This window comes from Onychostoma macrolepis, chromosome 12, assembly GCF_012432095.1.
Source record: "Onychostoma macrolepis isolate SWU-2019 chromosome 12, ASM1243209v1, whole genome shotgun sequence".
Lineage (NCBI taxonomy): Eukaryota > Metazoa > Chordata > Actinopteri > Cypriniformes > Cyprinidae > Onychostoma > Onychostoma macrolepis.
Window position 1 is genome coordinate 27,476,953 of NC_081166.1, and position 13,550 is coordinate 27,490,502.

The 13,550-nt window shown below is 36.6% G+C and overlaps 1 protein-coding gene across 3 annotated transcripts in view; it reads right to left on the bottom strand.

The window, feature by feature from the left end:
- LOC131551074 (integrin alpha-X-like) overlaps positions 1 to 12,932 on the bottom strand; it is a 35,393-nt gene extending 22,461 nt beyond the window's left edge. For 2 of the 3 annotated variants that reach the window (XR_009273693.1, XM_058793710.1), the window contains exons 1-4: positions 12,801 to 12,932; positions 6,762 to 6,867; positions 6,029 to 6,132; positions 5,861 to 5,931 (exon numbers count right to left, since the gene is read on the bottom strand). Coding sequence is in view for 2 of the 3 variants with exons in the window: in XM_058793710.1 (XP_058649693.1) it covers positions 5,861 to 5,931; positions 6,029 to 6,132; positions 6,762 to 6,867; positions 12,801 to 12,840 (321 nt within the window). In the remaining variant the exon portion in view is untranslated. Of the gene's footprint in view, positions 1 to 3,089; positions 3,193 to 5,860; positions 5,932 to 6,028; positions 6,133 to 6,761; positions 6,868 to 12,800 lie in introns of those variants that run through there. The other variant, XM_058793712.1, reaches the window with a different exon arrangement.
- Positions 12,933 to 13,550: the final 618 nt, after the last annotated feature.

Below are 13,550 nucleotides of genomic sequence, written 5' to 3' on the forward strand. Positions count from 1 at the left end.
CTAGACATTGTGAAGACAGTGGCATAATACAGTGACATACTACGTTTTTAGCCATATCAAAACAGTAGTCATGGCATGGGTAAATTTGACCCGCTGGCGCTTTTAGGTATACAGCGACCTCTGGTGGTTGAAGTGTTAACCATAGGCTACGTGCTGGACTGTATCGCGATGTAGACAACATTCGAATTAAGTTTATTATGAATAAATGTTACATAAAGTATAATAAAATAGGCCGACAAGAAAACATTTTTATCCATCCCACAAGTCTTGTAAGTCCATGTATTTTATTAGTATTAGTAATATTTTTATATTTGTTGTTATGTATTTGATTTATTTTCCCTTCATTTCAATCTCTTAACGTTCAGGGCTGTATAATAATAATAATAATAATAATAATAATAATAGCCTAATATACACATATATTACATAAAAAGACACGATCAACGGACTGTGGGATGGATAAATATATTTGATCAGTCTCTGATAATCCCAGGTTGCTATGGTCACGCGGGTTTGTTTATGCATGATTAAACTCATGGCCACGACATACAGTATTATCACATTCCCACGACTTAATATCTCGTGGCCAAGACAAAACTAAACCAAAAAGACTCAAGCTTAATTTTTTTTTTTAAACTTCCAGTGCCAGTCATTTCTTAATTTATGCCAGGAGTTATGTAAATGAAAACGAAGTCGAGATGGATATGAAGCTTGAGTCTTAGACCTTTTAATGATGTATAGTTTGTGAAGTTAATTGCATTCTTTTACATTAAAACTAGCAGTAACTCTGAACTAATGTAAACAAAGAGCGCTGTGCACAGGTTAAGAGATTTTAAACAAGCACTATTAATGCACATTTAGTTAACCAGATGAAACAATACACATTTTAATGCTATAAAAGTGTGCACACATTGAGAGAAATAAACAGCAGATGTTCATATTAACAACTTCTTTAACTTGAGCAAACGCTGCTAATACACATATACATTTGTTAATAAAACGAAAGCATGCATGTTTTAAAGCTAGTGAATAAAAGGAAATGATCCGCCCGCATGCCTCTGCTCAGTGAAGGTGCCTGGATCAGCTGTGATCTGCGTCTTGGGCCGATGACGTCACTTCCAGGGAGGCACGCCCCCGTCCCCTGACTCCACCCCCATGTCAAAACAGCGCCACAAAGTGAGACGCGCAGAAACGTGAAGCGCAAAGGGAAAACGGTATCGCAAGCTCAAACTTGACTGAAACGCAAAATAAAAGCTGCATTGCAAATAAATTAGTAGATATGGCCATGGAAAATATGTATTGCAAAATCATTGCTTTTGCTCTGTTTTATTTATCTATTTTGCAATTCTTTATTTTCTTTTGCAAAACTTTATTTTCTTTTGCATATATATGCGGCATTAAATTGACTCCATAGACCTTCTCTCCCTCGTGGCCGAGTATTGTATGCATTATCGCTGCCCTACAGAGCCCCCTTAGTTTTCCTAGTCTTGCCTTGCCTTGCCTCGCCTAGCCCTGCCTTTGTTCGGATTGTTTTCCCTTGCCTGGATTTTCGCTTACGTTGTTGGATTACCTCTCCTGTCTCGCCCCTTTGGATACTGTTCGCCGATCATCGACCCACGCTTGTCTTTGGCTACTCTTTGTCTCGTCCATATTATACCTGTTTGCCATTGTTTGACCCTGCCTGTACGACCATGTCTCTGCCTAATAAAGTCTGCATATGGATCCGTACGTCTCACGTCTCATCAGGCCCGTAACAGATGTCCTGACAGGCTGGAGTTTGTGCAACCTTCACAAACACAATAATTTACCATGATGATGATAAATTGAAATGAAAATAACTACCGAAAACACACTGACTCGCTCGCACTGAATACCAGCAGCGCGCGGCACACGACTCCCTCTCGTGAAGCGATGTTGAGAAAAAGCGGTTTTTGAGAACTGTCAAGGAAACCGTCACTTTTTTTTCTAAATTTGTGCCCTCACGCCTTGTAAAACATTTTCAAACCCTGCAACAACGGTTCACATGATATTTTCAAACAAGGTTATATATTCATTTGAAAAAAATTTTTTAACATGCACTGTGTTGCGCAGGCGAACAATCGAACTCAGAACTATAACGATCAACCAGTGGTGGCATAAAGACCGCCTTCTCTGATGCTTGATAGACACCCCCTCATTAGCATGCTGAGCTGAGGAAAAATAAATACTGAACTACATTCAAAAATGAATAAACGTTTGAAAGGAAGAAAAAAAAAAATTTCAGTTTAGCATTTCCTTTAGCATTTTTTTTTTAATTTCCCCCAACATTAGTTTAATTTATTTAATTATTTATCTCCTCCATCGCCACATTTAATTATTTATATATTTATTTATGCAGGAATATGTTGATTGATTAATTAATTAATTTATGTATTTATTTGCACATTTATTTATGTATAATTTTGTGAATTTATGTATTTATTTATTTGCGTATTCATTTATTTATTGTTTTTGCAAGTTTGGTCCTCCATAGGATTGGCATTCCATACAAACTCCGGTCCGAACACCACTGGCCAAGAGCTTTGGGCTCTGCTCTCACAGAGAATATGATTTTTTTCACAGAGTCTTTGATAATTCACACTGCGCGATTGTCACTCGCGTGAACGAGCTCCGATTTGCCTCCGATTTCGGGCATTTGTCGGCGAGTGAAAAATCGGGCTAAAATCGTGCAGTGTGACCTCGGCATAACTGTCCCCCAGCCCCTACAACTAATGTAGACCCTAGTCTTCAGCTGACCCAAGACCGGGTATTTATGCACTCGATCCCATAAGTTTGGGAAGACTACCAATTGACGAGTAGTCCCCCAAACCTCCGATGTGCTCCCGAGAGAACTGCTACTAAGCCCAGAGCCAACCAAAAACAACAAACTAAAATAATAAACAACATGTCCGAAAACATGTCCTTCGCCTACACGGGGGCAGTTTATTTCCGTGCGGAAAACATGATAGATTAAGTTAAGGGCGACACTTCAAAAGTGAATTTTATTTTAAGTTCTCAGCCACAAAAAAAAACCCAAGACTACAAAGTCTTTCCACACTAGCTGTCTTCACCTCCATCCTATCCATTGTAATGAGGAATCAATCCAGGACACCTTTATATTCGGGCACACCTGTGCCCAATCCACCTGATTACCCCCGTAGAACCGCCGCGCACCTGTAGAAGGAGCACAAAACACGGCAAAAGAGTGGCGAAGTGCAGCGGCCGTAACAGTGTGTGTGTGTGTTTGTTTGTGTGTTTGTGTTTGTTTTCCTGCCCCGTCTGGATTACCCTTGTGGAATCATTAAAGATTATTGAACTTTGTTCTTCATCGTCATCTTTGTGTGCCTCATTCCACACACAGTATTGTAACTATATTATTATTATTTTTTTTGTATTTTATTTTACAGAGAAAGTATGTTCAAATCAGATTTTTGTTCATATTCATGGTGTCCCAAAACCGCAGATCTCGAAATCACAGTAATTACGACATGGCATGAATGCAGCAAAACCATTCACATAAAAACAAAATCAGACAACCAAAGACTAAAACTCAGGGCTATAATACACAAGAACCAGAGGAAAAAGGAACAAAACACAACAAATATGCAGAATACAAACACAACAGAATGCAATAATATTAAAATTAGAATGAACACAAATCTAAATTTGGGAATATTACATAAATACATCATATACTACATATTATAATAAAACAATCAGATTATCAATGTTAAAAACCTGTGAAAGTTCACGTAAATTATATAGCCTATTGTTATATTATAATTTCTGATGTGCAAATATGTGTCTTATTTTGCCTTATTTGTTATGTACCGTTACATTTTGAAAATAAAAAAAAACTATAGTTGCCTGTTGTTACATGTTGACCTAGTTTCCTTAGTTCCCCTGATTAGTTAATTAGCTCCACACCTGTTTCTGTTTCCCCTTGATCACTTTTAGTATTTAAAGCCTGTGTTCTCCCCTGGTCCTTTGTCTGCTATTATTTGATCTATGTGTTTGCTACCCCTCGCTCCTGGATTATCTCTGTTTCTTGTTTGAATTCTCATTAAAAGTCTCTGTTTTGTGTATACTCCTTCGTCGTGCGCTTTATTAGTAAAACACCGTAACACCTGTGTGTCACCAAAGCCTGTAGACAGGTATCATAAACTTTTTGCAGAGTATCATGGGTAAGATACAGAGTAGCTTCTGGTAAGCAGCATAGTAAGAAAATTTACAAGAGAAAACCAAAAATACAGTAGTCTATTTTTTCAGCATCATGAAATAAATCCGGAATCTGGTTTAGAGTGTATAAACAAATATATTTATTAAGCATTTATATCATGGGAGTTAATAATGACTCACTATTTGGCAGGTATTGCATTAAAATAACCCTTTTATTCATGCATTTATAACTGCTTATCAATGAATTATAAAGCATTTGTAAATGACTTATTAGTCATTTATGAACACCTTTATAAACCCTTTACAAAGGGAACCTTAATGTAAAGAACTACCCTAAATTATTTGCAATTTTGCATTGAGATTTTTAATTGGTCAGACATTTCTGTAATGAAATTTGCCCCACACAATAATGAGCCATGATCCCCTTATTACCAATTCACCAGCTTATTGTGGACAGCTTATTAAAAAGTTTATCTTTTCACTTTTACTATGCCTTTGTGTCAACTTTTTTGGAGTGTGTTGCAGCCATCAGAAGTGGCTCCCACTAGCCACTTTGGCGGGTTGAATTTTATATGCTGTAACAAAGCTCAATATTAATGCTTGTCTGGGACAAGTTTTTTTGTTTTGTTTTGTTTGTTTGTTTTTTGAAGGGGCAAGTGAAAGAGAACTTTACTTGCCCGACTGGAATGTTGACAGTTTTTGCTCGATTTGTTAACATAAACAGTTCCAAATAAAGATCACAGCACAGTCAGGCATCTCTGAGCAACACAGCGTTTCGTTACTGAATGATTCAACATTTTTAAGTCAATGATTCAATAACCCACTCATAAAGACATTCTTGAATGAATCAGCCATCTGAACGAATCATTTAAATGAATGACTCAATGACTCATTAAGACAGGCATGTGCTGCCACCTACTGGCAGTTTACTTTCAAATGTAAAAGTAGCCTATCATTGTATTTTTTTCCCTTACATTTCATATTTGTATATTAAAAATCTATATAAAATACTGGGCTCATAACATTTATGCAGTTGTAATTTTGCACTGTTAATGCTATTTATGCTTTGGATAAAAGCATCTGCTAAATTATTAAATGTAAAATGACTAAATGCATTTCAGCATCATTAAATTGTCTGTGTGAATGCATCTATATGCCATTAACTTCAGCTGTTTTCTTGCAGTAGAAATATGTTGTTGATACTGATTTCATTTGATTGATAACAGCCCTATAGTATCTTATTATAATAACCAAAATTATTAATAAAATATAAGAATTTGAAAGGAAACATACATTCAATATGGTTAAGATTAAACTGCCATTTGTATAAGCAAAACATGACCTGGAAATCGATTTAAGTAAATTTTAGATTTTAAAATTAGATTTAATCATATAAACTGTAATTTCCCAGCAACAAAATTGTGGCCAGAGAAAATGCTGAATGTCTATTAATTTTGGAAAACCACTAGCGACAGTGGCTAGTGAGCAAAACAAGTTAATGTCAAGCCCTGTATATATGGTCAGTGAAACATTGGAAATTGTTTCTTGGTACTTCTGTATATTAAATAAAGGTGAAAGAGAATTAACAAATCACAAATTCTTGATGTTACTACATTTTACAAAAGTCCCAACTTTTCTGGAATTGGAGTTGTATGAAACTTACCACTGCTCTTGAAGACTGAGGATCTAGAGACATTGAAAGTCCAAGGGACATGTTGACAGCCTCATTCGGGACTTTGTTGAATAAAAAGATGAACCATTTATTATCACAAATAATAAAACTATTATCCTATTTTACATATTTGAAAGCATCATACAAAAAAATAAATACCAGTAATGGCCAATGGCACGCAATTTCCTTTGGTGACAGAACAGTCATAAATTTTTCCTCTTTCATTTTGACTGTGTTGTATTAAAGGATCACCCACAAGCAGACTATGGAAGAAGACAGAAACAATATGAGAACAGGCTAAAAAAAAAGAGAGAAATCTGAGGCATTCTTGGCTGGGTATATTGGTTGAGTATGAAGCAACAAATGAAAGACAAGAAAGTGTGGACATCAGCATGGTTTTCGTTAGTGTTGCAAATAGTTTTATATTAGTCTACTGAAAATCACAGAAAGGGGAAATTAAAACTACTGGGATACTTTGGGATTCAAAAGGTTTTATTTCTGATTAAACTGATTAAAGTTCAAAGAATATTTTAACTGGACCAGAACAGTCCGCAGTGGCTCTGTTTTATTTTCATTTAGTAATTGACAAAAGAAAATGTCTAGCTTGACCTGCATTACAGTGACAACAGTAGCTAGCTGTAAAGTAATGATGTAATTGCTTTGCAGTACCTTCTGACTAAAAATGAAAAACAGAAACAAAATTGCAGAACTCAGATGTAGAAAGTTTAGCTTAGTAATTCATTTTACTTGAGTAGTTCATTAATTTGATACACGCATTAGGGCTTTTGATTTGTGGCTTTAATATCCACATCAGTCTTGGATTCAAATATTCTGTAGCTCTTAAAGTCAGCTGTTTGTTTTGAGTGATCTGTGGTAAAGCAAGTGAGCTCACCTTGCACCTTTCTGTATCACTTTATAGCCAAAGGCAGTGTTTTCATTGCTTGTGAAGGTCTTCCAGGTCACAGGATCAATGTTGAAGGCCATTAATGAATGGCACACTAACATGTAAAAGAAAGGTAAATTACAAGTCTTTAAATTAATTATGAAAATAAGTACCTTCCTCTGTAACAATTTTGTTTGCAGATATTGTGATTTTTATGGCAAAAAAGTAATATGAAATTCTGCCTATAACACAAATCAGTGACTATGTACATAAACTGCATATAAATATCAGTTGTCACTCTATGGCCTCGTTTCACAAACCCGGATTAGGCCATAGTTCAATTAGGACATTTACATGTTATTTATAAACGTTCCTAAAAAAAAGGAAAGAACAACAACAACAAAAAACACTGACGTTCATGTTGAGACAAAATAATTGCACTGACAAATGTTTAAGATATGTCACTGCAAGTTTCTTTCAGTTAAAGCAGCTCAGACATGAATTTTAGTCTGGGATTAGATTTAAGCCTTGTCTGTAAAATCGGAGGTATATCAATAAATAAACTTAGCAAGATTATATTTAAATACTTATTTTTATGAACAAAGCTCTGTAGTTTTAAAAAATATAATGCAATGCAATAGAATTATAATTGAGAGATGAACAAATAAGCATTCTTAACTCTTTCAACGCCATTGACGAGATATCTCGTCAATTAAGAGACAACGCTTCCCCGCCATTGACGAGTTTTTACGGCAATCCGTGTTCTAGGTGTATTACGGTAAGGAAAGCCCTAGCGCATGTCCTGAATGAGTTGCGGGACTTCCGGGTCTTTAGCAGTGTTGCCAATTTAGCAATTTTGTTGCTAGATTTAGCAACTTTTCAGACTACCCTAGCAACTTCTTTTTCAAAAAGCACCTAGCAACAAATTTAGCAATTTTTTAAAATTTATTTGGCTACTTTTACCAACTTTTGAAAAGGGACTCAAATCTAAAGAGCAGTAGCCTAGTGACTGCAGAATTAACTCAAGATGAGCGATTAATTCATAAATTCTTAAGATCGCTGTAGAAACACAAACCGCAAGACTAAAGACAATGAGTGCAGGGGCGTGGCTATATAAGGTCTAAGTAGCCAGGCACAGAAGCTGCAGCAGCAGCAAAAATTGTTGGCTGGGTGCAGTAGCAGAAGCACGCATGTCACAATTTTTGGTAAAATAATTAAAACAACAACCACAGTTAAAACTCAGTGAATGTAGCTGTTCATGAATTTTTGATCTGTAAGAGACTTAACTACCTCTATCAACATGTCTCAATCAAAACTGTACAGCCAGAAATACAGAAAAGAGTGGGAGTCTGTACCTGAATTTAAAGGGTGGCTGAAGCCAGTAGTTGGGGATAACTGCAAATCAGATATGCTTGCAAAAATGTATGACATCAAAAAACATTGTACTACAGCAAAGCATATAAATAAATCAAAACCATATAACCCAGCAAAGCAGTATACATTACCACAGCTAGTTAAGAAAATGGATAACTGCAAAAGTGCAGAAGCTACTATGGCAATGGCCATTGCGGAACATTGTTCACTGCTAGCATGCGACCATTTAGGTATGGCTTGCAAAGCTGCCTTTTCAGATTCTGTGGCAGCAACAAACTTCCACATGCACTGCACCAAATGCACAGAAATGATTAAGGGAGTATTGACTCCTTATTTTCTGAAAATGATAACAACAGATGTGGGGGATGAGAAGTTCAGTCTGCTTTTGGATGAGTCGACTGATGTCAGTTTCTCAAAATACCTGGGTGTGGTGATTCGGTATTTTAGTGCTAAAAAAAGAACACTTGTGTCCACATTTCTTGGGCTGGTTGAATTGGAGGCGGGTGATGCAAAATCAATAGCAAAGGCAGTAGTTGAGTTTCTCGAAAAGTGTAACCTTAAAAAAGAGAATCTTCAGGGTATTGGCACTGATAATGCCTCTGTGATGACTGGGGTGCACAATGGAGTCCACAAGATTTTAAAAGAAGAATGTGCTTTGCCCAATTTGGTACTCATTCGCTGTGTGTGCCATTCTTTACAACTGGCTGTCAGTGCAGCATCCAAAGAAACCATCCCTAGATGTGTTGAATACTTAATCAGGGAAACCTACAACTGGTTTTCGATTTTCCCAAAACGGCGAGAGGCATACAAAGCAGTGTATGCCACCATTAATTGTGGTCAGAAACCCCTGCAGATCACCAAAGTGTGCACAATATCCCAGCTCAGTCTTGCTCCAGAGGACGAAAAGGTAATTCGGAGACGATGCATCAACTATGTTGTTGCTCTAAGCAATCTCGAAATCTTACGAAACATGGCTCTGTTCAGTGTTAAGGAAACAATGAAGCACAATAAAAGCAACACTGAAATGATATAAAATAAAAGCAACACTGAAATGTAGCTGAGCTACTGGAGTACCAGCCCCAGACAATTGATAAAATTGTTTCCCAATGGAGAAACATACATTTGTTGAGGTGGGAATCAACTGAAAATACCATTGAGTTTTGGAGCGAAGTGTATAACTACATAGATGCTTCCGGGTCAAAACCATTCGAAAGAACTGTACAAAGCTGCACTGGCTGCCTTCTCCTTGCCACACTCAAATGCAGAGGTTGAACGGCTGTTCAGCCAAAGTCAAAGTTAAAGGGGTGGTTTACTGCGATTTCACTTTTTTCATTTTAAATAGTGTGTAATGTTGCGGTTGGTGCATGAACAGTATCTGCAAAGTTGAGGCGCTGAAAGTTCAACGTAAGCAGAGATATCGTCTTTTAAAAATCAGGAAGTTTAATGCCTACAAAAACGACTCCTATGGGACTACAACGAGATACTTCCCGGGTTGCATACGTAAAAAACCCATCAAACCCCTCCCTCCGGAACATGCAAAAAAGGGGGCAAGGCCATGTTCTGTACAAAGCTGTACAAAACTGCTTTGTCGAAGAGGAAGAGTTATAGTGGAGAGTTGTAGCCATGCCGTCGAAACGGTGTTATTTTCACCCAGCTGTCAGGTCTTCTGTGTTCGGGCTTCCTACGGATGCTGTAGTTCGTCAACAATGGTTAAAATTTATGTTTGATTATGTTCCTGACAATTACAATCGTAATTCAGCTCTCTGTGCTGCGCATTTTACGGAAGACAGCTTCCAGAATCTACACGAGTTCAATGCCGGATTCACACAGAAACTATTACTAAAACATGGAGCAGTTACAACTTTAAAACCAGAGGCAGCAGTTGTTGGGCCACAACCTGTAAGTAAGATTTAATAATTTTAAATGTATTTGCATGTATAATTTCAGACATAATGTTTTAGTTTTATCAAAGACGTAAACAAATGCCAACGCTGGCTTTAGTAGCCAGTTAGTTAAATGCTATTTCGTGTGTCTTTGACAAACACGTACAAACATTTTGGACCCGAATTTGTAATTATGTACTAATTTTGTAAATGCATTTTCCATGTATACTTTATGACGTAATTTTTCGATTTGATCAAGAACGTAAACACAAGCCAACGCTGTTTGGTTATAGTGGCCAGTTAGTTCGATGCTATTTTGTGTGTATAAGACAAACGTGTACAAACTTCAAAAATTGATATGTAATCACGACAGCAAACTTCCATTCAGAAACGCTTAGTAAGAGCCGTGCTTGCGGAAGTTCTGCTTGACTCTCTTCATTACCGCTTTCTGGGTCTGATTCTGGCTCAAACTGATACGGCAATGTTGACACCATTATTTACATTTGACCGGAGCACATGCATCTGTCGCCCGTGAAGGTAATGGGCGTGACGTTTCTGGACAATGTGCAGTACGCAGTTTAGCCAATCACAACACACCGGCCCAACTGACCAATCTGAGCCCATCGCCTGTTTCTGAGGGAGTGGTTTCATAGAATCAGGAAGTCAACCGGTCGTTCAAATGACAGAGGAGAAAGCGGCTTACAATAAAGGTGAAATATATGAAAAATAAGGCGGTTTTTAACAAACGAAACACGGAGACATGTTATATTGCACCCCATAAACACAATCAAGCAAAGAAAAAAAGCAGTAAACCACCCCTTTAAGAAATAGACTGTCACTGCACACTCTTAACTCCATACTCCTTGTGCGGTATGGACTGAAGCTGGCTGGTGATACTTGTTACCAGCATAAACTACCCAATGACATTCTACAACAGTTTGGCACCACCGCAGCATACAGTTTCAAAGCCATTCCATCCTCTTCTGCTGATACCAGCTCATTGACAGTTCAGCTGGACAGTGAAGATGAGGATGATTTGCTTGCTAACCTATGAATAATCAAAGAATGGAGTTTCTGGAACTAGTGGAATCAATGGCAGTGTACACTGAATTGTGAATGAAAAAAGTGCAAGAGGAAACACTGAACAACTAACCAGACAAGAAGAACCACCATCCTAAGAGATGCCTAGCAACAGACACATCATATCACATTCAAGTTAAAATGCTAGCTACAATTGTTTGATATAATTGTTCATTTACTGATACCTTGTTATTAACATGTATAATTGTTGTTCATTTAGGTAGCATATTAACTACCAATACAGTGCTTTAATTGTTGTTAATTGTTAATTTCACAAGTTAAAAAGAAAATAGACTACATAAACTGTGATTGTTCAAAAGAGTGTAACTGTTCAATATCAGTGTTATATTTAAAAATAAAAATATCTGATCAAAAAGGTCTTGTGTTTGTATTACTTTTACAAATAGCCTACTACACGTATATAATTTTTTTCAAATAAATCTAAATTAACATTTTAAATAATGTTTTTGCTGAGGTGGCCAGTCAATTTGAGAAAACTCATTGTGTTTTCTGTATATTACATGAAGATGCAGTTTTGTGTTGCGATTACGTAATGACGCCGTGACGTCATTTAGCAACTTTTAGCAACAAATCGTTCCGCCTTTAGCAACTTCCTCTGAAAATTAGTTGGCAACAGTGGTCTTTAGGGTGCGAATAGAAGACGATCGGCATACATGGAAGGATCAGAGAAAATGTAGATCATATATAGATCATAGCCTATGTAGATCATGCTTTGACCATTTTGAATCTGATCGAGACGATGTAGTCAGTGAGAGAGATGCATTTACAGACACAGAAACTTCTGTAGTTATAACCGATCCGTCGATCTGAATAGGGGTGCGTGTGTGTGTGTGGGCTCTATCTATCTATCTATCTATCTATCTATCTATCTATCTATCCATCTTTTTCTCAGTTTTTTGTCCAAAATGTTGTATTTTTGATGGTACCCACCTGTATTCAAATGGTCATAAAACATGAACACATGAAGATAGAATAAAATAGTTTTCTTGTTTAAAAAGATCACATTTTTTTGTTTAAAAGCAGAGACTTGGTTCTTTATTATGATATATAATATGTTCTTATATTCATAGCAGAAAATATTCTGAGGGCTGTCAAAGTTAGGTGAAAATCATCAAAAACGCTGGCGGTGGCTGGCAACTTTTTAAAAAAACGCTGGCGGTGAAAGAGTTAAAATACATTTTAAAATACTCATATTTTTTACATTTTTGTTTCAGTCCTGTTTCAGTCCATATTTATTTTATAAAAAGTAGTAAATATTTCACAGCAAAAAAATTTACAATTTTAATAAAAGATGTTTTAATTGCTAAAAAAAAAAAGTATAAACTATCAACAGACAACAGAAGGCATGTAGTATACCATGTGCTGGGTTTTTTTGTTTGTTTTTTGCAAAGATGCCTTATACATTTTCATATCAGATATGCTTCAGTGGGCTTGACAGCAATGCATATCCAACAGATCAGACAAAATAACTGCACACATGATTTTAATAATGCTTATTTATATTATCAAGCTATTAAAATTCATTAAGCAAATATCACAGAATCTACAATCTGTTCAGCTTACAGTAAGTATACAAGTAAAGATTTTTTTTTTTTCTTTTCCGTTTGTTTCTGATTACTATCTTTACGACATTAGGTAATTTTAGTATAGCTTATGCCACATATATAATTGCACATAAATTTGATCTTACCATAAAAGAAACACAAAGGCAACCGGAAATTCCAGTCCATTTCTGCATCAAGATACAAACAGAGGTGAAGGGTGGACAAAAGAGACTGATACGTGTTGAGTCGCAAGTTTGAGTGAAGAATCTTAGGTGTGACTGAGAGAAAACTCAAATGGAGATGTGACTAAAGAGGAACTACCACAGAGGAAACAGGATTCTACCAACAACCACCTCTTTTTCCTCAATCTCTCTTTTTTGTATCCATTACTGTGACTAAAAATAAATGACAGATAATTTTCAGCATTTTGGAAGTACTACTTTGTGTATCTTGAAGTCAAAATCAACAGCAATTATTCTGACATAAAAGTAGGTAAAAACAGAAATGCCAAAATGCAAATGTAATAGTAAGTAAACTAAAGTAACTAAAAAGTTGAGCTGTTTACAAGAGTTTTTAAATGGATCATAACCTACAGTTGCAATATATTATTTTGTCATAACTGTTGCTCCAGTCCCTGACCATCTGATACCACTTTTCCACCGGGGCTGGAGCCAGAGCCGGAGCCGGAGCCAGAGCCCAATTGAGAACCGGGTTATGCATTTCCACTTAAAAAGAATCTGGGCCGGTGCCCAAATCTTGATTTCACTACAGCCACTTCCACTACAGACAGCAGTTTGAAAGGAGCCATTAGGCTTTTTCAATATGAATCGGTGCTGTGACTGCACATCTATGTTTCACTTTCAGTTTTACTCGCTCCGTGTCCAATAAGCAATCCA